The sequence below is a fragment of the Prionailurus viverrinus genome, chromosome A2 (assembly GCF_022837055.1).
Source record: "Prionailurus viverrinus isolate Anna chromosome A2, UM_Priviv_1.0, whole genome shotgun sequence".
In the NCBI taxonomy this organism is placed as follows: Eukaryota; Metazoa; Chordata; class Mammalia; order Carnivora; family Felidae; genus Prionailurus; species Prionailurus viverrinus.
In genome coordinates, this window is record NC_062562.1 from 25528938 (window position 1) to 25555781 (window position 26844).

At 45.5% G+C, this 26844-nt stretch overlaps 1 protein-coding gene across 7 annotated transcripts in view; it reads left to right on the forward strand.

The window, feature by feature from the left end:
- Positions 1 to 26844, forward strand: part of ABHD6 (abhydrolase domain containing 6, acylglycerol lipase) — a 62946-nt gene that overhangs the window by 7885 nt on the left and 28217 nt on the right. For 2 of the 7 annotated variants that reach the window (XM_047826126.1, XM_047826136.1), the window contains exon 1: positions 21482 to 21612. Coding sequence is in view for 5 of the 7 variants with exons in the window: in XM_047826091.1 (XP_047682047.1) it covers positions 21494 to 21612 (119 nt within the window). In the remaining 2 variants the exon portion in view is untranslated. Of the gene's footprint in view, positions 1 to 1609; positions 1987 to 12908; positions 12928 to 14196; positions 14262 to 21460; positions 21613 to 26844 lie in introns of those variants that run through there. The other 5 variants (XM_047826081.1, XM_047826101.1, XM_047826108.1 and 2 more) reach the window with 5 other exon arrangements.

Sequence of the window (26844 nt, forward strand, 5' to 3'; positions counted from 1 at the left end):
CCTGAAGCTCTGAGAACAATTCCATGAAGCATGTCGAATGCAACTCTTGAAATCTGAATGATGAGATGGCCAACGTCTTAGAGGAAGATGCTTCAGCCCAAGCCAGGGAGATTGTCCCTAACTCTGGATGGATTCCAGCAGCCCTAACAGAGGCAGATTTTACGAGGTAGTTACCAGTGGCCTCAGAGATGTTCCTTTGCCACATCTCTGAAGCTTTTTGTCCATGACCCATTCTTAAAAACCAGGACCTGCCCAACTCAACCAGGTTCTGCCAGTCTGGAGGGTTTGGCAGGAGGGAGGCTGCCTTTGTGGTGGAGTTAAATACCAAGAGAGTCCTGCTGGGCACTAGTCCCACCTAGGTCTGGAGCAAGAGGCAGACAAGGAAGCCTTCATTCAGGGCAGCAGAAGATACCACTCCTCACCCCCACCCCTCACATACTGCTCAGCACATAGTAAATGCTCAGTAAGATTTTATTATATGAATGAATAAACACTCTGATGGAAGAAGTCCCTAGTGCAGTGTGGGCCTGTTGGAGGAAGTGACATCTAAATGGAGGCATAGAGGGGTGCCTGGGTGGCGCAGTCGGTTAAGCGTCCGACTTCAGCCAGGTCACGATCTCGCGGTCGGTGAGTTCGAGCCCCGCGTCGGGCTCTGGGCTGATGGCTCAGAGCCTGGAGCCTGTTTCCGATTCTGTGTCTTCCTCTCTCTCTGCCCCTCCCCCGTTCATGCTCTGTCTCTCTCTGTCCCAAAAATAAATAAACGTTGAAAAAAAAATTAAAAAAAAAAATAAATGGAGGCATAGAAAAAATAAATAAATTGAGGCACAGTCAAGAGGAAGTAGTCAGGCCAAGAAGAAAAAGAAGAGTTCTTGGTGGAGGAAACAGCCCATTCAAAGGCCAAAGTGGTAGAATTCAGCTTGGGCACCCTCAGAATACTAGATGAGGGTGCAGTGGTAAACTGAGGCCAGATGCTCAAAAATCCCGGCTTTGTGGTAGATAAGCTAGTCCAACAACACCATTTGAATTTAATGGGTGATAATTTTTATGCTCCCCTCCTAATTTTTTATTTATTTGCCTAATTAGGTTTAACTGTCCTTAAAAAGAAGAAATGACCATAGTGGGGATTCAACCAGCAGTGGATGAAAGCCTTTCCAAGATTACTATTTTGTGTCCCACCCTCTCCCCCGCCACCCCCAGCTTTGGAACCAGGTGCAGGGTTTGAATTCCCAATTCTGTCCTTTATAGGCTGAACCCATGGGCAAGCGGCTCACCTTTCTTCTGAGAAAGGAAGCCAATCACAACGCGTACCTTACAGTATTAAATGAGACGACATGTGTAAGGCAGTGTTGCTTGACTTGCCTGTGAGCCTGTGCCTATCTTTCTGAGCCTTTGGGGGGCAGAGATCCAGCCAGAGTCACTTTGGAGCCACGTGCCCAGTAGCACTAGGCACATAGTAGCTGCTCAGTAAATGAAACAACGCCTCGACGAACTCTGGCGGTGCCTTGTGGAACTGTGGCTCCTTGGGTCCCAGTCCGTAGCCTTTGCCCTAAGTGAGCTGTTTAGGGGCGGGGTGGGGCGGGGCGGCCGGGTTCTGCCCTCCGCCCTTAGAGCTGAGCGCGGAGAGCAGTAGGCGCTGGCACTCGGGCCTGGGCTCTTGAGTGCTTGGAGACAGGTTGCCGAGGTCGGGTTGTGGAAGCCACTAACTCGCCCCTCCGGGTTTAACGCTCTGAGCTGGGGCGCAGAGGAGTTTAGAGTACACCGGACGCTGCAGCCGCGGAGCTGCGCCAGGGGCGACGAAGGCGGAGCCAGCTTTTCCGTCGGCTGACTCAGGCCGGCGCGGCGCGCCTTTAAGGCGTCCGGCTGAGCCGGGCGCGGGGAACCGAGCGACGCGGGCACGAGCGCAGCTGCCGGACGCGAGCGCGGCTGGGGGACGAGGACTGGCCTCTGGATCCCGCGGCACTATCCGGGCCCCTGAGGTCAGGTCAGGTGAGCGCCGGCGGGCCGGGCGGGGGGTGCGCACCTGAAAGGGAGGGTATACGGGGGATCCCCCCCCCCCCCGCCCCGGCCCTGTAACCTGCCCTCCACTTTTCGTTGCAAGGCTGCCTGGCCGCCCCGCAAGCGGCGCACGGGGCGAAATGGGTCGGGAACCTGCACCTCTGTTTCTACTCGGTTCTCTCGCTCCGGCATTAGCCCCTGCACGCTCCCCTCCAGTGCCTGGATAGGTTTGACATTCCCCGAATCCCAGATGCCCCTACTTCCCAGGCTGCCTGCTGCCCTAAGCCCAGGGACGAGGTGAGGCTGGGTCGGGGATCTGCACCCTTTTTCTGTTCCGCCTCCCACCGCTGGCTCCGGCACCAGTCCTTCTGTGTCCCTCCGGGTGGCTGGATGGTTTGGAGGCTCCTGCACCCTCGTTCCTCCCACTTCCCGAGGAAAGGCTGCAGCTCGACCTCCCAGCTAATGGCGCCAACCCCGGTCCGGTCCCCAGATATCTGCGCCCCTCGGGACCTCCCCCAGCCAATACCTACCCCCAGCAGCTTTTTAGCTCACTTTTCCTCAGCCCACCCCAGTTCCCCTGGCCTCATGCCCTCTCCTCCCAGCAACCCTTGAGTCAAGATGCTGGTACAACCATCCCAACAGCCCGGTGCCGCCCGGCAACCCCCAGCATCCCCCGCCTACACTTTCACTGGCTTCTTGGCAGCCTTGGAAATTCGGATTGTGTAACGCTGCCTGCAGGGCAGAGCACATGCAGATGAGTGGAGGAGGCCAAGTTGACAAGAGAGATAGGGAGAGAGGAAGAGGGTGCTAGAGGGTCTAGAGGCTGTGCATCCAGGGATATGTACCTTGAGCCCTTTTTGTGCTCCGAGGTTTGGTTGATTAAGAAGAGGTTTCAGCTTGGACTGGAGACCAGCATTTGCCTCACCTCTCACCTGTTCAGAAAACCCTAATGGCTGGCTCTACCTGGCTGGGAGTTAAGTTATTATAAATAATAGCTGACATAGAATAAATACTGGCTGCCAGATCATGTGCTAAGCACCTTTAGAGGATTACCTGCCTTACTTCTCCCAACAGCTCCCAGAGGTAGGTACCAATGTTATGCCCATTTCTCAGAGGAAAATGTGCCCCCTTCCCAGGGCACAGTGAATCTGACCTCAAAGCCCCCATTCTGAACCACTAGACTTATTTTTACCCAACTGTAACTAATAAATTCTTATCAACATTTTTATAACATAGGAAGTCAGAAATAAGAGAAATTAATCTATGTTCTTAGCACCAATTTATTTTTCTAAAAATATTTTCTCAGACCAACGAGGGGTCCTGGGTGTCCTCCTCAAGGAGACTGATGCCCAAAGAGAAGGGACATGCTGGAGGCCATACAGCTAAGAAGTACCAGGGCTGGGATGCTAAACATGTCCTGGGATGGTCAGTCCTCACTTCCTGGGTTCCCAGTACTGCCCCAGCCCATCAGCCTAGGCCTCTGGAGATTCTGTTCCCTCTTTGTATCCTGATTCCCCCCTCCCCCACCCCCTGCCTCCTGTGCTATAATCCAGGCAGGTGACCTGCTGCCTTTGCTTAGGCTGTTCCCTCCTCTGGGAATGCCCTCCCTGGAATCTCTGAAGTCTAAATCTTACCTTAGCTCCAGCTCAGCGGTCCCCTCTAGGAACACACCTCTGATTCCTCCCCTGGCCCCAACTGAAAGTGATTCCTTTCTCCCCTGGGATCTTATAACTGGGATCCTACTGCCTTCCACCTTCATGATGGCATTTGGAAAGTTCTGTCTGCATGTGTCTGCCTATGCTCTCTGGGGCAGCTATACTGGTGGGATCAGAAGCGTTCCTCAAGACCCTTTTTCCCATCTGCCTGGTGAAGCCCCAGGACAAAAGGGGAGAGAGAGAGAGAGAAAGAGAGATCCGGGGTGGGGGGGTGGTGGGGAGAGTTATGACATGGTTTCCAAAGTAACGATAGACTCAGAATTTCTGAACCCTGCAACACCAAACTCCCTTCATTGAGCTACAGCCTGATCACAGGGAGAATGGCTCAGCATGGTACCTAACATTATGATTACAGGTTTGTTTTTGTTCATGACCCAGAGGATTCCCCCCAGAGAATCAGAGAGACTTGGGTCCAAATCCCACTGCTACCACTGCTACCTGTGTGGCCATGGGCCTATTATCTAACCTAAGTCTTAGCTTCTGGTAATGGCACCTGTTTCAGAAGGCAATGGTAAGATTTAGATAAAGCACAAGGTCCAGCATGTGGTAAGCACTCAGTAAGCACCAGCTATTATGGAGAGTGAGACAGTGTTGGCTCCACTTTGAATTACTGGAAATGTATTCAATCGTTACTGACTGACTCATATTGACTCTGCTTAGAGGTGGGCCAGAGGAGTCCCAACCAAGAAGAGGTAAGCATTTTTTTTTTTAAGATTTTAATTTTTAAATCATCTCTACACCCAAAGGGGGCTTGAACCCACAACCTCAGGATCAAGAGTCACATGCCCCACTGACTGAGCCAGCCAGGCACCCTGAGATAAGCATCTTGTGTGTGTGGTCAGAAAGGCCTCTGAAGCTTTCTTCGACACTACACCGTCCATTGCTTTGGTAAAAAGAATAGCCTTTTCTGTTTTTTAGCTTTAAAAATCTGAGCTTTGAGTTCTGTGAGGCTGTGAGGCTGGACATATCTAAACATGTGAATACAGTTCATGCAATTGTAAGTAATTGTGAAACTACTGATAGGAAGATAAAACACTCGTTCTTAGAGGTTACATGGGTTTGCACAATGTGTTGGTTCAGACTTATCTTTGGGGCAAAAGGTTTGAATCAAAGATTTACTTTGGATTAGGGAGGGAAGGAAAATAACAGTGAGTGTTTTTTCCTAGTAAGCAGCTCAGAGTAGAAATCAGCTTCCCTACCAGTCATATTCTTTACCAATGCCTGATTGTTTTGGTGACTAGGTCAATTTTTACAGTGATGAGTGTTCAAAAGAAAAGGACCAGGAATGTCTCCCTCAAAGCTAAGTGTTTGGAATATGCTGGAAAACCGGCTCGGTGGGTTGAAAAAAAAAATCGTTAAAATTTCTCCTAATTTGATTATTGGCATAAGTTACGATTGCCTTTGATAATTTCAAGACTGTTGCACTTAGATATTTTAAGTCATACATTTTTGTAAGTTTTCATGGTTCTGTGGCATTTAGCAGGCTATAGGACTTTATCTCCGTGACCCTGTAGGGACATAAATACTTTTCATACTGTCAACATGGTGGCTATCAACTTCAAATTAAATAAATTTAAAAATTCTCTTCTTAAGTCACACTAGCCACATTTCAAGTGCTCAATAGTGACTGTATTAGGTAGAGCAGATGGAGAACATTTCCATCTTTCCAGAAAGTTTTGCAGGATGGTGCTGTTTATATCAAAAAGGCCATGGGCGAACAGGGTTAAGTTCCATTCTTTCTGGCAAGTCACTTGCGGACCAAGAAATGGAATGTGCCGAGGATATTTCATTGTCAAGAATTAGGATGATACTTAAATCCCCTTAGCCTCATTTTCGCTTTCTGGTTCATTGTCGTTTAACCCTGCCAGGTTCAAAGGATTAGGGAGAAGACGGAATCAAATGAAATGTCTTTTAGCAGTGTTTCTCCATCCTGGCTGCGTGTTAGAATGGCCTAGGGAATTTTAAATTATTTTATTTTATTTTGAGAGTGAGAGAGAGCGCGTGCAACTCACATGCACAGGAGCAAGGGAGGGGCAGAGAGAGAGAGAGAGGGAGAGAGAGAATCCCGGTCAGCCTGAAGCAGGACTCGATCTCACACCCGTGAGATCGTGACCTGAGCCAAAATCAAGAGTGGGAGACTTAGCCAACCTAACCATCCAGGTGCCCCCGCCTAGGGAATTTTTTAAAAATACCCATGTCCAGCCTCTGCCCCAGGCCAAATGAATCTGAATCTCTGGGGATGCTTTCCCAGAATCTATATTTTTAAAATGCTACCTGGGGGAGTCTGTGCAGCCAGGCCTTCAAGACTGTGAACTTAAAAGAAAAAAAATCCCTGAGGACTGGAAGACAGTGTTTCAAGGTAGATATAGTAAGTGGCTAAGAATGCTCCTTATTGATTTACTTTAGCAATAAATCCAGGGTTGGAGGTCAGTGGGTTCACTTCCCCCAAAAGGGCTCTGGGTTGAGGAGAGCTTTGTCCCCAAGGGTGCATTTGGCAGTGTCTGGAGACATTTTTTCTTGTCACGACTTAGGGGTGGCTTCGAGTGGGTAGAGGTCCCAGATTCTGCTAAATATCCTACAATACATAGGACAGCCTCCCACAACAAAGACCTAGCTGGCCCAAAATGTCAGTTGTGCCACAGCTGAGAAACCCTGATCTAGACACAATTTTTGCAAACCAAAGTCCTATCTGACCTTGGATGTAGTTGTCTCTTGAAAGAAGGTCAAGATATGCTCCTAAACTGGGCCCTCAGAAACCCTCTGGATCGTATTCCAGGCTTTCCGATCCCAGAAGCCACGTAGGGTGTCACTGCCTGTCGTTGGATGCGTTTGGGGCTGCACCAAGGAAACTGCTGATTCAGGGGCACAGGGCAGTCTGCGGATGACGTGGGGAGAGGTTCTTACACTGCTGCAGGTTGGGATCCTCTTCTTTTTGTGAAGCAATTATATAAAGTAATAGCAGCCTTTGCCTTGGGCTGTTTTCCAGAAGCTGTGGCTCTGTGGCTGTTGGCGTTGGATGTTTACTTTGTGATATACCCCAAACAAGATTCGAGCCTTGTATATGATGAATTTTGGGAATGGAGCAATGGGCTAGACTCTGGGAGTATCAAGACAGCAGCACAGACACTCCCACTGACTCCCGCATCTGAGTGGCACTGGAGGGGATGGAGGGGTGGCAGGGCTGCCTCCCCAGGCCTGGGAGGGCAGGCAGGGTCTTCCCAGCTGTACAGAGTGAGCACTTGGTATCTGCCCGTCACTGCTTGGGGCAGTCTCTCATTTTGTCCTTTCACAGGGGCTGTAGGAGGTCAGCTGATTCGCCAAGGTCACACAGCTGGTGGGTAGCGGAGCAGAGATTTGAACCCAGGCTGTAGAACTGCAGAACTGAATCCCCCGAGGAGCATTTACAGACTGGGGCTGTGCTTCCCAGCCGAGACTTGTAGGATGAGCTGGAGCTCACCAGGCAGGGGGGAGAAAAGGCACATGGGGGAGAGGGTATCATGCGTGCCAGAGCCGTGGAGGTATGAAAGAGCATGACATGTCAGGGATTATAGCTCACTCAGAGATGGGGTGTGTGTGACAGGAGAGGATGATGCTTGAGAGACGGGGAGGTATGAAATCCTATGTAGCCATGTGAATCGTGCTGAGGACCACTGGGAGCCACTGGTGGAATGGGATGGAGGCAGAGAAAGAGCTGTGTGACATTGGGCAGCTTGCTTAACTTCTCTGAGCCCCAGCCTCCCATCTGGGAAAGGCCTCTAAAACTCAGCACTGCGAAGATTGTTCATTTTGGTGACCATGAGGTGACCATGAGGAACAGAGTGAAAGAGTGGCCTGCAGTGGCACTGGTGGACAGCCCTGTTGATTTGTGACCTCCTGGCTTATCCTTATTTACAAAGTGCCTGCCACAGGCAAGGCAGTGTGTCCTCAAGTGCTGTGGCAAGGTGCAGAGATGTAGTAAGACTCGTGTTGAAGACTTGCAGCCTCGTGGAGGGCGCAGTGAGTGTTCTCACGGGTACTGTGATAAAAGACACACATCCCCAGGGCCACAAGAGACGAGTATTCCAACAAAATATCTGAGGCATGGAGGTTCCTAATGCCTGGGGGACCAAAGGCAGGTACACTGAAGGAGATAACTCCTAGCTCTGCCAGAAAGATTCGTGAAAGAAAAGATCGGGGTAAGTCATGGGCATCTTCCAGGTAGAGAGATTGGGGGAAATAGAGAAAAATAAAAAACCGGTTCAGGTGCGGTCACCCAGAGGGTCAGAGTATCAGCATTTCTGGTATCTGATTCCCTGCAGTTTCCAGATTATAGAGGGGAAGCAGAAGTCATCATAGTAGGAAAATATTCAGTGATGAACTTGCCACGTACAGACTGAGCCTCCACTCTATCACTCCTCTGTATTCAAGCCAGGCTCCGGGACCATCTACATCTTGGTCATCTCTCCCAGCTCGTAGGATGTTTTGCAAATACATACAGGACAAACACTGAAATTGTAACTCTTGTGAGAGAGGCAAGACTTCATGAAATGAAAGCAAGTGATGTTGGAGAACTGCTGGAATGACATGTCAAGGCAGTAATAGATGAGGATCTGGCAGTGTGACACCTGATGAAGAAAAGGGGAAAGAGGCTTGAAAATCAAACAAGCAAGCCCTTGAGAGATCAATTGGGTATGTTTGCAAAAATGTCCTTTTTGCAATAGCACTGGTCACCAAATGTTAACTGGAAGGATTTATCAGGCTTTAAAATGATCCACGTGAGATTTATTCTTTGTTCTAAGAATTAGCACAGGATTGCAGTTATGACCTAATTTTGTTTAATGTTTACTATTGCTTTTAAAATACATTTGATTTGTTTTTTTTTTTTTAATGTGGATTAAGTTCTAAACAGAACTGTTTTCCTCTTAACTGTGAACTCTCCCATGTGGTTTCACCACGTCCCTTTTTCTGATGCTGATTCTCCTGGGTTACAGAGATGTCCTTCGGAAGGAGATTCTGGCTAGAAAGAAGGTGGGGACCAGCTCACAAAGGGGCCTGAATGCTGGGCCTCTGTGGGAGCCAGAAATCTTGTCCTGATTAAAAAAAAAAAAAAACCTCCTGGCTGTTGATATAACAGGGCTCCTTTTTGTGGAACTCCGACTTTGTTCCTGCAGTTAGAAAATGCTGTCGACCAACTTCACCTCCTTTAGAAGTGACAAAACCCTCTTTAATCTCCTTGCTTTTCCTTTTATTTTGAATCACAGATTCCACAATAGGAGAATGTTTTTCTTTGGGGTGCTGAGGTTCTATTTTAGGCCCTCTGCTATTGCATACCCATATAGAAGGCTATTTTAATTCTTTTCAGTCATGTGGAAGATAGTCACTTAAGCGGTGCTCTTTCTAGCACTTTACCTTTGAGAGGTGACCTCAGCTGATGACAGTGCATGCATTTGCACTAATCTGTAAGAGAGGTGCTGGAATAAAAATTTGTTCTGGGCTCCCTGAGAGCCTGAAGGCTTTGGGATCTTTGGAGATCAAAGGTCAAGTGACTGGCTCTTCGTTTATCCAGCAGGAGACTGTCTTGTATTCCTGTAGAGTTTCTTGTTTAAAACAAAAGTTTTGGGGGCGCCTGGGTGGCTCAGTCCATTAAGTGTCCAACTTCGGCTCAGGTCATGATCTCACAGTTTGTGAGTTCGAGCCCCATGTTGGGCTCTGTGCTCATAGCTCAGAGCCTGGATCCTGTTTCAGATTCTGTGGCTCCTTCTCTCTCTGCCTCTCCCCTGCTCATGCTTTCTCTCTCTCTCAAAAATAAGTAAACATTAAAAAAAAAATTTAAAAAAACAACAACAACAAAATTTTTTTAACGTTTATTCATTTTTTTTTTTTTAATTTTTTTTTTCAACGTTTATTTATTTTTGGGACAGAGAGAGACAGAGCGTGAACAGGGGAGGGGCAGAGAGAGAGGGAGACACAGAATCGGAAGCAGGCTCCAGGCTCCGAGCCATCAGCCCAGAGCCCGACGCGGGGCTAGAACTCATGGACCGCGAGATCGTGACCCAGCTGAAGTCGGACGCCCAACTGACTGCGCCACCCAGGCGCCCCAACGTTTATTCATTTTTAAGAGACAGAGACAGAGTGCAAGTGGGGGAGGGGCAGAGAGAGAGGGAGACACGAAACCTGAAGCAGGCTCCAGGCTGTCAGCACAGAGCCTGACGCAGGGCTCAAACCTGCAACCATGAGATCATGACCTGAGCCCAAGTTGGATGCTTAACCGACTGAACCACCCAGGCGCCCCTGGGCTTTCTTGGCAGGCAGTTATTTCAGACGATCACCATAGTCTACATCTTAACCCAAGCAGTGGTGTTTTGAAGATGCTAGGCTAGGTCAGGGCATACGTTGCGTATTTTATTGCTTGTTTCTTGACTGATACAATTTTTTAGAAGACAGCTGCAAGACATGAGCTACTTCCCTTCCAGCAGAAGTCCTGATTGAACTGCATAACTTCCTCCCCACTGACTGTGTCCCCTTCTCTAGGCAGTCGGGGTAACAGGATTATCTGGTTCTCTGATTCCCTGCCCACAGGACCAGCCAGGCTAGGCTGAATTTCCTTGCCCGACAAGCTGCCTTAGCTGGTAGAAGCAGGGGAGGGAGTTGTGGGCTTGGCTGGTTCTTGAGCCAGAACACCCAGGGGAACCAGTTGCTAGCACTTTGGAACCTAGAGAGACAGAGTTCTCCTCTTATCAGTACCTCTCCCAGAGCCACAAAGGAGATAATGCATTTCCAGTTTATGCACATGTATGGTTCCAGAATGGAAATCCTTATCTTTTGTTTTAGAATGCTGGACTTGATCAGGGACTGAAGTTCCTGTCAAACTGACTTAACCTTTGGATAGTCACACAAGGCAGGAGCTCTCCCAGTCTTTGTTATCTTAGTAGGCAGCCTGTGTAGCTTGTGGAGAGAGAGAGAGAGGGAGGCAGGCTACCGGCCTTCATATTTGTATTTGTTTCTTCCCTTATCATGTGAAACAATTAAGGTTTGGTCGCTCTCTCTCTCATGGGCCTTTTTTTTTTTTTTTTTTTTTTTAAATAAATTGAACTCCTGTATCTTACTTACTTATTTGTTTATTTTTGAGAGAGATAGAGAGTGGGAGTGAGTGAGGAGCAGAGAGAGAGAGAGAATCCCACAAGGTGTAAAGAGAGAGGGAGAGAGAGTGTGGAGCCCGGAATGGTTCTCAAGTTCACCTGACACGGGCCTTGAGCTTATGAACTGTGAGCTCATGACCTGAGCCAAAGTCGGATACTTAACCAACTGAGCCACCCAGGCGCCCCTGCTGTGGGCCTTTTAATTAGCTTAGAGTCCAGAACTGGCCAGAAGAAGTTTTTGTGCTAATGAAAGTGTTCTCTATGCTCCCTGCCCGGGATGGTGGCCATTAGCTACATGTAGCTCTTGAGCAGGTGAAATGTGACTAGTGCACCTGAGGAACTGAACTCTACATTGTATTTAATTTTGATCAATTTAAACAGCCACATGTGGCTAGTGGCAACGTATTGGACAATGCAGGATAGACCATTCTATTTCAGGACTTTATATTATATTTTGTAATTAAATAGAGAAAGCCTTACACATGCACATGATAGTAATTCAAAAGATATAACAGGGGGCCACCTGGGTGGCTCAGTCGGTCCAGCATTCGACTCTGGATTTCCGCTCAGGTTGTGATCCTGGGCCATGGGATCATGCCCATGTTGAGCTCCTTGGTGAGTATGGAGCCTGCTTGAGATTCTCTCTCTCTCTCTCTCTCTCTCTCTCTCTCTCTCTCCCTCTCTCTCTCTCTCTCCCTCTCCCTCTCCCTCTCTCCCTCTCCCTCTCTCCCTCTTTCTCCCTCCCTCCCTGCCTCCCTCCCTCCCTCCCTCCCTCTCCCTCTCCCTCTCCCTCTCCCTCTCTTCCTCTGCTCCTTCTCTGTCTCTAAAAAAAGGTCAAAAGATACAAGATGCAGCCATGGTAACCAGTTTCCTGTGTATCCTTCTCCCTCCCTCTCCTCTCTTTCTGTCTTTCTGTCTCCTTTAATGCAAAAGGTATTATTCTATCCATTCTCTGCTGTTTCTTGTTTTTTGGTGTTGCTTTTTTTTTTTTTTTGAGTTAACAATGAATCTTGGGGGACACCTGGGTTACTCAGTGGATTAAGTGTCTGACTTTTGGTTTCAGCTCAGGTCAGGTTCGTGAGATCAAGCCCTGCATTGGGCTCTTTGCTGACTGTGGAGCCTGCTTGGGATTCTCTCACTCCCTCCCTCTCTGCCCTTCCCCTGCTCATGCTCTCTCTTCCTTTCTCTCTCTCAAAATAAATACATAAATTTTTTAAAATCTCAAAAAAGAATGAACCTTGGAGGTCATTACTCATAGAGACAAATAGAACTGCCTCATTATTTTAATGGCTTATATTTAATTTTATTTGTATTTAATGGCTATACATAATACTTCCTTATAAAGCTATACCATTGTTTACTTAACAGATGCCCTATAAGTGGGCATATGAGTTAATTTCACACCTTTGCCATGATAGATTCTACCGTGACACATAACCTTCCACAAACATGATTTCATACACTAGGTACAAACATAAACTCTTAGAAGAGATTCTTAGGTTGAAGGTATGTGCATTTTACAATGTCACAGATTTTAACAAATTGCCATGCATAGAGTTTGTTCATGGGAATATAAATTGGTACATTGTATAGAGCATCTATTTGCCCACAGTCTCTGCAACATAGACTGTTTCTAAACTTTTTGTTTTTTGCTGGTACGGTAAATAAAGATTGCTATTGTTGCCTGGGTGGCTCAGTTGGTTAAGTGGCTGACTTTGGCTCGGGTCATGATCTCACAGTTTGTGAGTTTGAGCCCAGCTTCAGGCTCTGTGCTGACAGTGTGGAACCTGCTTGGGATTCTCTCTCCCTCTCTCTCTGCCCTCCTTTGTGTGCTCTTTCTCAAAATCAATAAGTAAACTTAAAAAAAAAAAAAAGGATACCACTTTAAAAAATTAAGACTGCCATTAGCTTGTCAATTTAATCTGCATTTCTCTTATTATAAATGAGCTTGAGGGTCTTTTTATATGTTCGAAAGTCATTTGTGTTTACTTTCTGATAAATTATCTACTCAGATCATTTGCCCATTTTCTTATTGGATTTTGTTGTTTTGATTTTTAGGAACCTTTTGTGCATTCAGGAAATTAGTCTGTTGTGTCTGAGTATGTATTGACAAATCTTGATCTTGGTCATGGTGTATCTTTCCATGTGGACGTTGAAAACATGTTTATGCAGTGAACATGTTAATCTTTTCGTTATGGCCTCTGGACCGTCTATCTTAGACTTTCCCTGCTCAGATATTTTAAAACAGAGTTCTTATGTTGTCTTACAGAACTTCCATGGTTTTATTTTACTTTTTTGGGTTTAACTCTTTGACTCCTCTGAAATAATTCAGGGGTTTTGTGGATTTACCTTCCCATTCTTCTGCCATGGTGCCTTGGCACTGTGTCTCCCTTTCCAGCCCTGGTTTTGAGCTGTGGGGTCCCTCTAGCAGCCACTCTGGTAGAAACATTATCCTCATTTGTTCCCTGGCTGCCACCTTCTCATTCCTTTCTTTATTCTGTGTTATGTTGTTATGTTGTGTTATGTTATTTTTAAGTAAGCTCTATCCCCAACTTGGGGCTTGAACTCAGAACCCTGAGATTAAGAGTTGCATGCTCTACCAACTGAGCCAGTCAGACACCCCTCTTTTTTTTAATTAAAAAATGTTTAAATAAATTCTACACCCAGTGTGGGGCTCGAGCTTAGAACCCTGAGATCAAGAGTCACATGCTCTACCAACTGAGCCAGTCAGACACCCCTCTTTTTTTTAATTAAAAAATGTTTAAATAAATTCTATACCCAGTGTGGGGCTCGAACTTTGAACCCCGAGATCAAGAGTTACATGCTCTACCGATGGAGCCAGCCAGGTGCCCCTTCTCATTCCTTCCTAAGTACAACTTTTAGGGAAACCCTAATGACGAATGGAGAAGGCAAGTTTCAGTCTTTGGGGGTCTTAGTTACGTTTGTAGGTCTCAGAGCCCCCTTTCACCTGAGTGTGCCTGTCCCCCCCCCACCCCCCCACCCCCACCCACACACACCCTGCTTCTTGCCTTTCTCCCCACTGCAGTCCAGGAGTCACCAGCTCACTCCCAGCTCTGTCCTGTCACTGCACATTTCTTCTTTGACCTCCTTCATGCCTTCCTGGGCCTGGCTCATTATCTGCTGTGCCCTGCCCTTTGTGCTGGTTTCTTAATTGGGGTAGGTGAGCCAAACACAAGGTGGGCTATGAAGCCACACCTGTGCCCGTGCCCAGGAGAGAAGGCCATGCCAGCCATCGCACCACCTCTGCCTCCGTCTCTGGTGAAGCCAGCAATTTTGTGGCTGTTAGCAATTCATTCACCTTCTCATTACGATTTAATGCTTTGTCATTTTCTTTCTTGTGATTCCAGAATCTCATTTTTAGCTTCTGCCAGAGCCAGGAGCAGTTGGGAAAGAAGGCTGTGTTCTTTGAAGAGTGAGTATGGCTTTTTAACACTGTTGCTTTTAAAAAAGAAAGAAAGAAAGAAAGAAAGAAAGAAAGAAAGAAAGAAAGAAAGAGGGAGAGAGAGAGAGAGAGAGAGAGAAGAAGAAGGAAGGAAGGAAGGAAGGAAGAAAGAAAGAAAGAAAGAAAGAAAGAAAGAAAAAAGGCAGCTCTTAAAGAGCCTAAGGCTCCTCTATAAGCCCCCAAAAAACCCCTCTCCAGGCCAACCTGCAGTGGTGATTTCTCTGGTTCAGTGGTCTGGGGGGAGGAGATTGGGCACCTGCAGGTTAGATACATACCCAGAAGCCCCCTATGGACAGTTCTCAGAGTGTGCCAGGAGCAGGGTGCGAAGCTTGGAGGTCTAGAAGAACTGAGCCTTTGGGAACCAAGATGCACACCTGGGGAGTGTGATACTTGAATCAGCCCCAAAGGCAGAGAGGCAGAGAGGTTCATCTGGCAGCCAGGACATGGGAGTGTTTCACATGAAGGGGGCAGCCTGGGGAAAGACAAAGCATGAGGCTGTGCAGGGCTGGCATGGGGACGGGAGTTGGTTATTTGGGGTGCAGGCAGAGATGTGGGAGTTGGCCCAAGAAGTTGGGTTGGGATCATATCAAGTAGTCTGAGTTCACATTAGACCTGGGCAGCCTAATGCATGATGTGAGTTGTGAAGATTCCCCTGGCAACTAGTGTTAGGGATGTGACAGAATGGGAGCAAGAAGAAAGGATGACCCGGACCCAGTGTGGTGGCTGAGGGAGCTGTGATCTGTCTCACACGTGGTATCTCACACCCAGTGGGAATTTTTCTTCCCACCCAACATTCCTAGTAAATGTGGAACCAGATTGACCGAAGGAATTGGTTGCAAGAGGCTTTCAGGGGTATAGACCCTCTAAAGCTGTGCTGTCCAATATGGACAGCTCCTTTTCCTGTGTGGCTACCGTGCACTTAAAATGTGACAGGTATGAGTGTAGAACTGAACTCTGAATTTTATTTAATTAATTTAAATTTAAATAGTCATATATTGAACGGCATAGTTTGTCTAGACTCACAAGTTGGCTTCAGTGCTGGCACCTCTCCACCTGTGCATTAACAGGAGTGGAGGGGGACATAGGAAGAGTGAAAGATGTATCACAGTCTGGGAAGCTAGATGGATGGGCACAAAAAATGAATGAATCAGGAGAAGGGGGAGAGATGTGGGACTTCTGAGTCATGTGGTAGTCAAAAGGCTTTTGGAAAAGTCTGGAAGGGGGTACTGGCCAGGCATGTTGAGTTTGGAATTCCCTGAAGAAAGGAATGGTGGAGGAGGATGTAGGGATGGAGAGCTGTCCGAGGAAGACAGTGAGGAGAGCATTATGGGAATATCAGGAGACCGAGTGAGGAGAGCGTCGTGGGAATATCCAGTGGAGAGAGAGGAGAACATCTCAGAATCCAGACCCCACATGCTGGTTTCAACAGCAGGGCTGTGAGAGCTGCAAAGCCAGACTGAGGGGGGCAGAGTTGGGCACCTCACAGCAGTGTTCCTGGGGGTCATGCCACACTTTCAGTGATGCCTCAGCAAGCTTAACTGCTTGTTGGGAAATTTCAGTGTGATTTTCTTCCAGGATGAAGATGATATGTATGATAAGAGTTAGAACTGGCCGTTTCTTGAATTATTGTGTCCTCAGTCCTGGGGCTTCCACATAAGAGGATCTTAACATCTTTGTATTTTTTCTAACTGTTGATCATTAGTGATAGTTTTGAGGGATTGGTTTATCTTGACAAGGGCCTAGTTTCAGAAAGCAGCGTTGGGTAGATGCAACAATCTTCATAAGAGCTTGAATAGTATATTCAGATTTTAGGAGCTTAGTGTTTCCCTAACTGAAAACATTGGAGAAAGCATTTTCATATTGCTGAATTAAGGGAAAAAATTGTAAGCGGCACTGAGAAGTTTTTTAAAAGATACCAGCAGGAATAGGGTAATAAATTAATGGGTAACTTATAAAGTTAGCATGTTACTTGCTCTTAAAACAGTTCTAGAGAAGTGCAAAGAGCACCAATGGGGACACTGGACCCCCTGCCTTGTGCATAGTGGATGCACAGTGAATCCTGCAGCCAGAAAACCCTGAGAGAAAACCAACAGAGCATGAACCAGGGACATCTGTAGGATTGGTTTGAAATAAAGACCATTCTGTTCGCCAGCCAGGTGACCTGTGGGGCACTTTAAAATTCTTTAAGCCTTAGTTTCTCCATCTTTAAAGTGGGAGAGGGGCTCCTGGGTGGCTCAGTCGGTTTGGCTCAGGTCATGATCCCAGGACTGTGGGATCAAGTCCTGTGTCAGGCTCCATGCTGAGTGTGGAGCCTGCTTCAAATTCTCTCTCTCCCTCTGCCCTCCCCCACTCACTCTCATAAATAAATAAATAAACAAACAAATAAGAAAATACTTATTAAGAAATAAAGTGGGAGAAATGCTTTCTACCTCATAATGTTGTGAGGGATGAGATGAGAGGATGTATATGAACTGCCTGTGTGGGGCGTGGTTTACAGTAGTTATTTAATAGGTGGAGGTTGTCAGTCTTGTATCTTTGGCTGTGATGGTCCTGGTTATTATTGTTGCTATTGTTGTTACAATAATCATTATTTTGGAGAGACCAGAACTTTAGTCTGTCAGACTTGATGGTGTATGAGTAAAATATCTAGGGAAAGGCAAGATTCTTTGAAAGTGTCTCACATTCTGTTTTCTCTTGGAATTCTGCTTTATACCCTGAGATTAAGGTGTTAGAATTTAGGATTCCCAGTTTTCCAAATCAGTGAGAATGTGAAAAGACAGTCGTGACACATTATGCCTTACTCCTAGCCCCCAGACGAGGGACTTTGAGATGCAATGTTTGTTTATGTGGATCCACTGGTGTCTCCTCTATCCAATCAGTCTTCATCCCTGTGTTCAGAGATACAGGCCCTACATGCACAGCTTGGATGCTAACAGGAGGAGGCCGGATGGCAGGCTCAGTCTGGGATGTGAGCCTGTGTGACTCTCCCTGGTGTCAGAACGGACAGCTCTCTTCCTAATGGAGTTTCTCTTCGCCCTGCGCCACAAGGCCACAGAGGTCATTGTCCTTAAAAACTGGGGTGCCTTGCTTTCACACAACAGATACATAAAACGAGTGCAATTTTTTTTTCTCTTTTTCAATCTTTTTCAAGAATTCGGGCAATAAGCATTGTCAAGCCACAGATATTTGCCTGGTACTGTTTTAGGTTCTGGGAACATGTAACAAGGAGTAAGATTCTTGAGGGGGCAAGCCAGATCCTACTCTTTAATTGCCTGGTAGAATTTGAGAAATGTTTTAAGTCTGAGTAGGAGAAGACAGAAGAGGTGATTTGGATGAGTGTTCTTATTTAATAGTTGAGGAAACCAAGCTCTCTTCCTGGTAGAGAGGCAGTGGGAATGTGCCCCCCCTCAGCCTGGTTGGCGCCCGAGCCATTCATGTGTCACCATTATGATTTTCACCAGACCTATATATCGCCTACTTTGCATTTTTCTTTAAATTGACTCCTTTTAACTTAATTTTAAAAATTAATTTTCATAAATTGAAAGCATCCCTCTACTTGCTAGATGGAATGCTGGCCCATTCATGAAGGGCTTAATATTAGATCTTAAAAAAAAATAAGGAAGGCAGGAAGGAAGGAAGAGGAAGGAGGGAAAAAAATCAACACAAAGAAACCATGTTATTAAGTAGCTAGTTACTGTTGCTTGCAGGAGGGGAAGGCTTAGAGAGGTGTTTAATAACACCATACTGAGAATTTCTCTTTGACCTAGACAGAACTGAATAAGAACTGAAAGCTGATTTCTCTGTATGCGTGTCAGTGTTATGTTACCCAGTTAATGCTGTGTAGCCCTGAGCATTATTCAGTATTCTCCTGCTCCCTAACGTCATCTTGCAAGCAAACATCAATTGTATGGGCCCCATCCTTTGGGAAATTCCACTCTCCACCCCTTAGTTGACTTTCAGTCATTGGCGGTTCCAGGTTCACAAGGTTTCAGTTTTCCTGTCTCCAGACTCTCCTTTGGGTACAATAGAGTATCCTATAAACAAACCTCAGCAGGGTAGGAGAGCTTCCTTTTTAAAGAAAGGCTGGGGTAAGTCCTCTTTAAAATGAAGGATGATGCAGAGGTAGGGATCGTCACTTCCTCCTTATGTATACTATGTGTATAGAAGAGTCAGAAAGCATTAGTTTCGGGGCACCTGGGTGGCTCAGTCAGTTAAGCGTCCGACTCTTGATTTCGGCTTAGGTCATGATCTCACTGTTTATTTTGCTTTAACAAAACAGAGACTGCTTGGGATTCTCTCTCTCCCTCTCTTTCTGCCCATCCCCCCTTATGCATGCTCTCTCTCAAAAATAAATACGTTTTTAAAAAAGGAAGGAAGCAAGCAAGCAAGCAAGCAAGCATTAGTTTCTTCACCCAGGGCCTGTCCATATTTGACCTGTTCAGGGGAAGTGTACAACAGGCTTCTCTATAAGTCCATGCCTTTACTAAATTCATCAGGCTAGGGGTGCCTGGGTGCTAAGTGGGTTAAGCATTTGACTTCTGCTGAGGTCATGATCTCACGGTCCGTGGGTTCAAGCCCCGTCCGTGTCAGGCTCTGTGCTGATCCTGGAGCCTGTTTCAGATTCCATGTCTCCTTCTCTCTCTGCCCCTTCCCTTCTCAGGCTTTGTCTCTCTCTGTCTTGCAAAAATAAATAAAATGTAAAAATTTTTTTCCTTTAATTGATCAGGCTCTACAAAAACTCCCAATTGAAGTTCATTCTGCAATTAAATGGGAGGTGGAGCCAGATAAAACTTTCCCCCAAAGTGATGGAGAGGTCCATAACAGGCATTGGCAAAGCCATGATGCCTCTTTTTGATGATTAGACCTTGGGGCTACCATCCCGTGTCAGGGTCAGTGAAATAATGGCTTTGGGCATAAAATGTTCTAGTTCCTAGTCAAAAGGAACATCACATAATTAACCTCCTGCAGCTCAGGAATCGGAATTCATAGTAACCCTCAGCAGTTTTTAGGGACTTTGTGTGATTTGGAAAAGTCCTCTTGAAGGTGACAGTTCCTATTTTCATTGACTCCTTTGTGACCAGTGTTCAAACAGATTTCTAAAATTCTCTTCAGTCTGAAAGTAATTTGCTTACCCCTTGACAGTGAGGCCTTTTTAGCATGGTAAATTGTACCCTGCGTTAAATAGGTGACTCCTCCAGGGAGTTTTGTAATTACTGAAAGAAAAAAGTCAGCTCTCTTACAGCATCATTGGGAATGGTTGATTGTCCCCAAAACAAACAGGACTGAGCCCATTTTGTAACTTGGTTTTCATTCATTCATTTGCACCATATTTGTGTCCCGTACTATTCTTGGGGCGCTGGGAAAGAACATATGGATTGGCCTGACCCTCAAGGAGCTCTAGTTCTAGGAGAAAGCAGGCCAGTGACTTAAGTGTGCTGAAAAGTGTTTATAGTGATTGAGAAGCTGAGAGCCCAGTTGAATCAGAAACACAGACAGTGCTTCTGCCCCTGAGAGGGCTTTCATTCCTGCGGATTCAGCATGGTACCCACAAAGAGCTTGTGCGTGTGACTAAGAACCATCTAACCCACCTATATATTCGTCTGTCTCCTCTACTTCCCCCTAGACTGTGAGGGGCTTGTTTCACCAACCCCTTGTAGAGGACAGAACATAAATGGAGATGCCATAGCTTCATGGAGAAATTAGGAGTGATGACAAGTGTAGGTATTTAACAGCAGAGAGCTTATGAAGATTGAAAAAAAGGCCATTAAAAAAAAAAAATTAGACAACGTATAGCATGGTGCAGAGGGGGTGGGTCCAAGGAGAAACCTGTTTTGTAATCTTGATTTAACCGGCTGAGTGACTTTGGGCAAGTTACTTAGCCTCTCTGTGCCTGACTTTTCCCAGCCTATAAAATGAAATAAAGCACCCTGCCTGTTTGACAAGGACTGGTGTGCTATACCAAGGGTTGATCACTTTCTGCCAGCAGGCCAAAGAGCCTGCAGCCTCTTTCTAACAAAGTCTTGTTGGAATAGTCACTCCCATTTATTGCATGCTGTGTCAGACCTGCTCTCGGAGCTGGGGACACACGATAGTCCCTGCCCTCCTGGTGCTCCCATTCTAGCCTTCAGATGTGTTCATCTAGTCTTCAAGAAGACCTCAGAAAGTACAATGCAAATTCTACCGTTTTGATTTGTTCCCTCTTAACTTTTTATTGTATGGGACTTATTTTTGAATAGGCTATTATACATATATGTGATAATAACCAAAAGGTTTAAAAAGGTACATGGTAAAAAAACAAGTTTTCCTTCTATCCTTAACACCCCAGCTACTAGTTCCCCACCTTAGATGAACTGTTACTGATTTGTTAACACATCCTTTCCGTGATAGTAGCATTCACGCGCACGCATAGATGGTTTCCATTTCTGTCTGTCTTTTAGGTTCTCTGTCCTAAGTTTTAATTTTTATTTATTTATTTTAAAAGTTTATTTATTTATTGGGGGGGCAGGGGTAAAGAGAGGGAGAGAGAGAAAATCCCAAGCAGGCTGTGCACTGCCTGATGTGCAGAGCCTGATGCAGGGCTTAATTGACTAAGCTACCCAGGCACCCCTTAACTTTTAATTTTTAAAAATTGCAAACTTATAGAAAAGCTGAAAGAATATTACCATGTAAGCTTCACCTGGATTCACCAGAGGTTAACATTTGCCACATTTGCTTTAATGTTCTCTCTTTTCCCCTTCCCCAGTGACTTTTTTTTCTCAATTTTTAAAAGTGAGTAGCAGAAATGAACATTGAGTAGCAGATATCACTATTCTTCACCCCTTAATACTTCAGCAGACGTCTCCTAAGAGCAAAGATTTTCTACGTATAAACGTAACCACAATTTCATCACACTCAAGAATTGTGTCACTGATACAGTAATGCTATCTCATATCTGTTCTCAGATTTCCCCCATTTGTTTTAACAACATCCTTTATAGCTTAAAAAAAATTCAGGATCCTCTCAAGGATTCTTTATTATATTTGGTTGTTATGCCTATTTAGATTTTTTGAGCACTTGGTCAGCTTTTGTTTCCTCCTGACTTTAATCCTCATTCTGGGTCCTTCTCTCTTCCACTTTGCCTTTTCCCCTTTTCTCTTGAGACAGAGTTTCAATGCTGTCACTCTCTTTAGCCCTGCAGGTGTCTGCCAGCCTTAAAGAGCAGGATGGATCTTGATGTGGTCAACATGTTTGTGATCGCAGGTGGGACGCTGGCCCTCCCCATCCTGGCATTTGTAGCCTCATTTCTCCTTTGGCCGTCAGCGCTGATAAAGATCTATTACTGGTAAGTTAATTTTATAATTGAAGTATTCAAGAGTATCATAATAATAGTGTCATCTTCTCTGGTGGTGACTTTTGCCCTTTTGGTGGTGGTGGTTCAACATTTTACCATGAACTATTTCAAATATACAGAAAAGTTCAAAGATGTCCTGTTTTGAGTTTGGGGAGTATTCTTGAAGAATTGGTGGTAACTCCTCACCAGGTAAATTCTTTCTGGTTTCTGATAGTATCTTTGCCTGGGAGGCTGCCCTCACTCCCAAAGTCACTGATTCTGTCTGCAGGCAAGAATTGTGCATGTTTATGGGAGCTCCTTTGATATTTTCTTGGTCATTGGATTCTTAAATTTTTTTGTTTATTTATTTTTGAGAGAAAGAGACAAAGTGTGATGGGGGAGGGGCAGAGAGAGAGGGAGACACAGAATCTGAAGCAGGCTCCAGGCTCTGAGCTGTCAGCACAGCGCCTGACAAGGGGCTCAAACCATGAGCTGCGAGATCATGACCTGAGCCAAAGTCGGACGCTTAATTGACTGAGCCACCCAGTGCCCCATCTTGGCCATTGGATGCTAACCCAGTGATATCCTGACAGGTGCAGAGATGTGCACTGAAAAATGAATTAGAAAGACCAGGGCCAAGGAGATGGCCTGGGTGGGACAGAATGGTTTTAGATATGTTCTAAACATGTTCATTAGTAAAGTGACAGAAAGAAAAAGAAGTTTCCAAAATTTTTATCATTCTTGTACCATCTTTATGATTCTTGTCCTATCTGTATAACATCTCTACTTTCCTTTTGTATTTTCTTTAGAGTTAAGTCCCTCTTTTTACCTTAAATCAATTTAAGAGTGATCTCAATATCACTACTGTAAAGCAGAAATTTCTGTTTGCTGTACTTGCCATAAATAGTAAATTAATATTAAAAAATTAAATAAGCACAATGTCCTTAAACAGTGTTTTAATTCTACCCTGCCAAAAATACGGCCACTCCTTTCTCTTTGTTACAAAGTCTAGAGAGGTGTGAAAGATACGGCAGCCCAAACACAGCCTTCCTCGCTGATGGAATCAGAAGATTAACAGTGAAGGGAGGTTTGCTTTCTCATGATGGGCTTCAGTGTTTTTTCATGCCATGGTCCATTTACCAAATAAAATCACCCCTCGTGCCCAGTGGTTGTGTCCCCTGGTGAAGGCAGTACTGAAATAGACCTGGTTCCTCTCTGTGCCGCCGGGAAAAGTGAAGCACAAGGAGATTTAACCAGGACCCTGGTGGTTAGAATTGCCTTCCAGGCACGGAGAAAAGAATGCAGGGAGGTTGAGCTTGTGCCCTTTATCTGCTCTCCTTTCCGGCTCCCTTTTGTTTCATTAGCGTGTGGAATTTTCCGCCTGCCAGCCAGGCTCTGATTATTGAAAAGAAGCTAATTGAACAGAAGGGAGCTTTTCATCCCGTGCTCTCCATCTCCTTCTTGGAGGAGGGTGCAGTGGTGGTGACCCTTTCAGAGGGTCACCCGGGACGTACCTCTGCAATGACGGAGCTGAGATTCTGGCCACTTAAGTGCCATTGCCCTGCAGCATTGACAGCAGGGTTCCTTTGGGGCTAAGGCTCCCGTGTGACCCCTGACAAGGAGAGGCCAGGGTCGTGTACCCCTTGTGGCCCTGCAGAGGCACCATGGACCTCCACACACAAATGCCATCTTTCTTAAATCAAGGCAGAGAATGCAGTTCAGTGATGTGGCCTGTAACCATGGATATGGCTACATACAGAGGTGTGATTATATAAAGGCTAATTCCACCCACCACGTGCAGAAATCCCCCTCCATGCCGCATAGTCCCTCAACCTCCAAACTCCTTCAAGGAGAGGGCTTTTCAGGGTCAAGACGGTCAGAATAATTTTGACATTTGACCTCATAGCAAATAATTCACTTTTTTATTGAGTTATAATTCACATAACATAAAAATCACCATTTTAAAGTGTATGTAATTCAATAGTTTTAATATATTCGCAGCGTTGTGGTGCCTGGATGGCTCGGTCAGAACAGCTTGCGACGCTTAATCTTGGGGTCGCAAGTTTGAGTCCCACGTTGGGTATAGAGATTACTAAAAAAAAATAAAAAATAAAAACTTAAAAAAATATATATCTATTCACAGGGTTGTGTACCTGTTACCACCAAATAATTCCATAGCATTTTCATCTTCCCAAACGGAATCCCCATAACTGTTCACAGTCACTCAGAGTTTCCCCATCCCTTCATTCCCTGGCAACTGTAACTGTTTTCTGTCCCTTTGGATTTGCCTGTTTTGGCCATTTCATATACTTGCAATCATACAGCTTGTGGCCCTTAATGTCTCATTTCTTTCACTTAGCATGTTTTCAAGTTTCATCCATGTTGTAGCATGTATCAGTACTTCATTCATTATTATGGCTGGATAATTATTCATTGTATGGTTATACACATATTATCTATTTAAATGGATATTTGTGTATTCCCACTTTTTGGCTATTGCGAATAATGCCATATAGCAAATAATTCATTTTTATTAACAAATAATACCAGTAAAGCACTGAGAGGCCCCACAGAGCAGAACATTCAGTCTCTTATTAAATGACAGTGCAGAGGCATGTGATCTTAAAGCCTGCTCATGCCTGTCACTCGGCTTAGAGCTGTAGCCAGAGGACAAACACAGTGCTGCCCTTTATTTTATGTACTCAGGCACACAGGCCAAGAAGAAACCCGGCTGGTTGGAGAGAATGAAAATCCTAGAAAACCTTTTGGTTCATGCCAGGTCATGTTGGAACATGGGGGTTGTGATTATGGTACTAGAACCCATGATGCCATTGCGGAGAGCTGTCGGAAATCCTGTGAGTTGCTCCTCCCGCCCCACCGAAATGCACAGCCTGTTTCCTTCAACTCACCTCATTGCAGGTGACATTTACACAGTGGGTGTCATAGGATGAACAGCTTTACCGTGAGTCACTTATGTTCCTTAACCACAGTTATTTCCCCAAATGCCTTTAGCTGCTTAGCTGCCCATAATGACCACGGATGGATTCACTCTGCAGAGCTAGGTCAGCCAGGTTAATTGTCAGGGTCACTACGTGAACAGGAACAGCAGGCAGTAGAGGTAGCTGGGCGTCCCAAACACCCCAAGCTGCCCTGCCAGATGCCCATGAGGGTGTGGTGTAACCATCACAGCAGGCTGTCTCCTGGACTTCTCCCTGGGGTCTTCTGAGCCCCTTAGGGAACAGGAACAGGCATCCCCCGTAGACCATGGCTGGTCTTCAGAACAGCTCTATGACTCAGTGTCCCTGGAGCATGACGAGCCTGTCTGCATAGTGATGTGGACCATGGTCGCCCCTGTAGGAGGCATCAGATGCTTTGCTTTGAGTCAGCAGAGGACCACAATTAGAGGGGCTGGGGCCACTGTGGGTGACATCAGAGACAGCTCTTATTTTCATCAGGCCAAATATTAAGACTGTTCACAGGATGAAGGAGGGAGAGATCTTTAAAGATTTTTACTTCCCAAAGAAACTCAGTTGTGAAAGGAAGATAAGGAATTATAAATATAAGAGAAAAAAACGGACAAGAATTGAAAAAGAAAACTAACATTTTTTGCAGATGACGTGATTGTGTTCACAGAAAGTACAAAAGAATCTATAGATAAGTTGTTGGAATTAATAAATATTTGGCAAGATTGCTAAATATAAGGTAAGTAAACAAAAATCAGTTATATTCTTATATGGCAGCAACAAAAACATAGAAAATGAAAAAAATTGTAATGATACTAATCACCATTGTATCAACAAATACAGAATACCGAATTTATCTTAAGAATAAATCTAAAGAACAATGTAGAAGGCCTCTGGACAGAAAAATACAAAGTACTAGAGAAATTCTGAAAGACCTAAAGTAATGGAGATGTAGACAGTATTTGTGAGTTGAAAGACTTTCTATCATAGGGATGTCAGATTTCCCTGAAATGATGTATAGATTCAATGTACACCCATTTAAAATCCCAGCAGGGTTTTTTTTTTTTAATGTAATTTAATAAACTGCTTCTTAAATGTATAAAGAAAAGTAAAGAGCCAGTTGAGCAAGAGTCTTTGTTCTCTTTAAAAAATTTTTTTTAACAGTGTGCCTGGGTGGCTCAGTTAGTTGAGCGTCCGACTTCAGTTCGGGTCATGATCTCACGGTTCATGAGTTTGAGCCCCGCATTGGGCTGCCTGCTGTCCGTACAGAGCCCACTTCGGATCTTCTGTCCCCCCCTCTCTCTGCTCCCTCCTCTCTCAAAAATAACTAAACATTTTTTAAAGTTTATTTATTTATTTTGAGAGAGACAGAGAGAGTGGGGAGAGGCAGAGAGAGAGAGAAGGGAGAGAGAGAATCCCGAGCAGGCTTTGCACTCTCAGCGCAGAGTCCGACACCAGGCTTGATCTCAGGAACCGTGAGATCATGACCTGAGCCACAACCAAGAGTTAGATGCTTAACCAACTGAGCCCAGAGGTGCCCCAAGCAAGACAGTCTTGAAGAAGAACAATGCTAGATGATTTACATGACCAGCTGTCAAACCTAATTATAAAGCAACAGTAAGTCCAGGCTTTGTAAAAAAGGCATAAAGAGGGGCATCTGGGTGGCTCAATCGGTTAAACGGCCGACTTCAGCTCAGGTCATGATCTCGCAGTCCGTGAGTTCGAGCCCCGCGTCGGGCTCTGTGCTGACAGCTCAGAGCCTGGAGCCTGTTTCAGATTCTGTGTCTCCCCCTCTCTCTGACCCTCCCCTGTTCATGCTCTGTCTGTCTCTGTCTCAAAAATAAATAAATGTTTAAAAAAAAAAAAAGAAGGCATAAAGAAGGAAAGGGGCATCTGGGTGGCTCAGTTGGTTGAACACCTTGATTTCATCTCAGGTCATGATCCCAGGGTCATGGAATCGAGCCCTGCACTGGGCTCCATGCTCATTGTGGAGCCTGCTTGAAATTGTCACCGTCTCTCTCCCTTGGCCCCCCCTCCCCTGCTTAAGATCTCTCTCTCTCTCTGTCTCTCTCTAAAAAAAAAAAAAAAGAAGAAGAAGAAGAGGAAGAAGAAGGACAAAAAAACCCAGTGGGACAGGAGAGCGCAGTGACAGATGCACATAGATACAATCTCTTGAATTATGATAACGGTAGCACTGCTTTGCAGTGGGGAAAGGGGGCTGTGTCAACTAGATATCCATCTGGAAAAAAAGTTAATCTTGACCTCTTTGGTAGGCAAAATT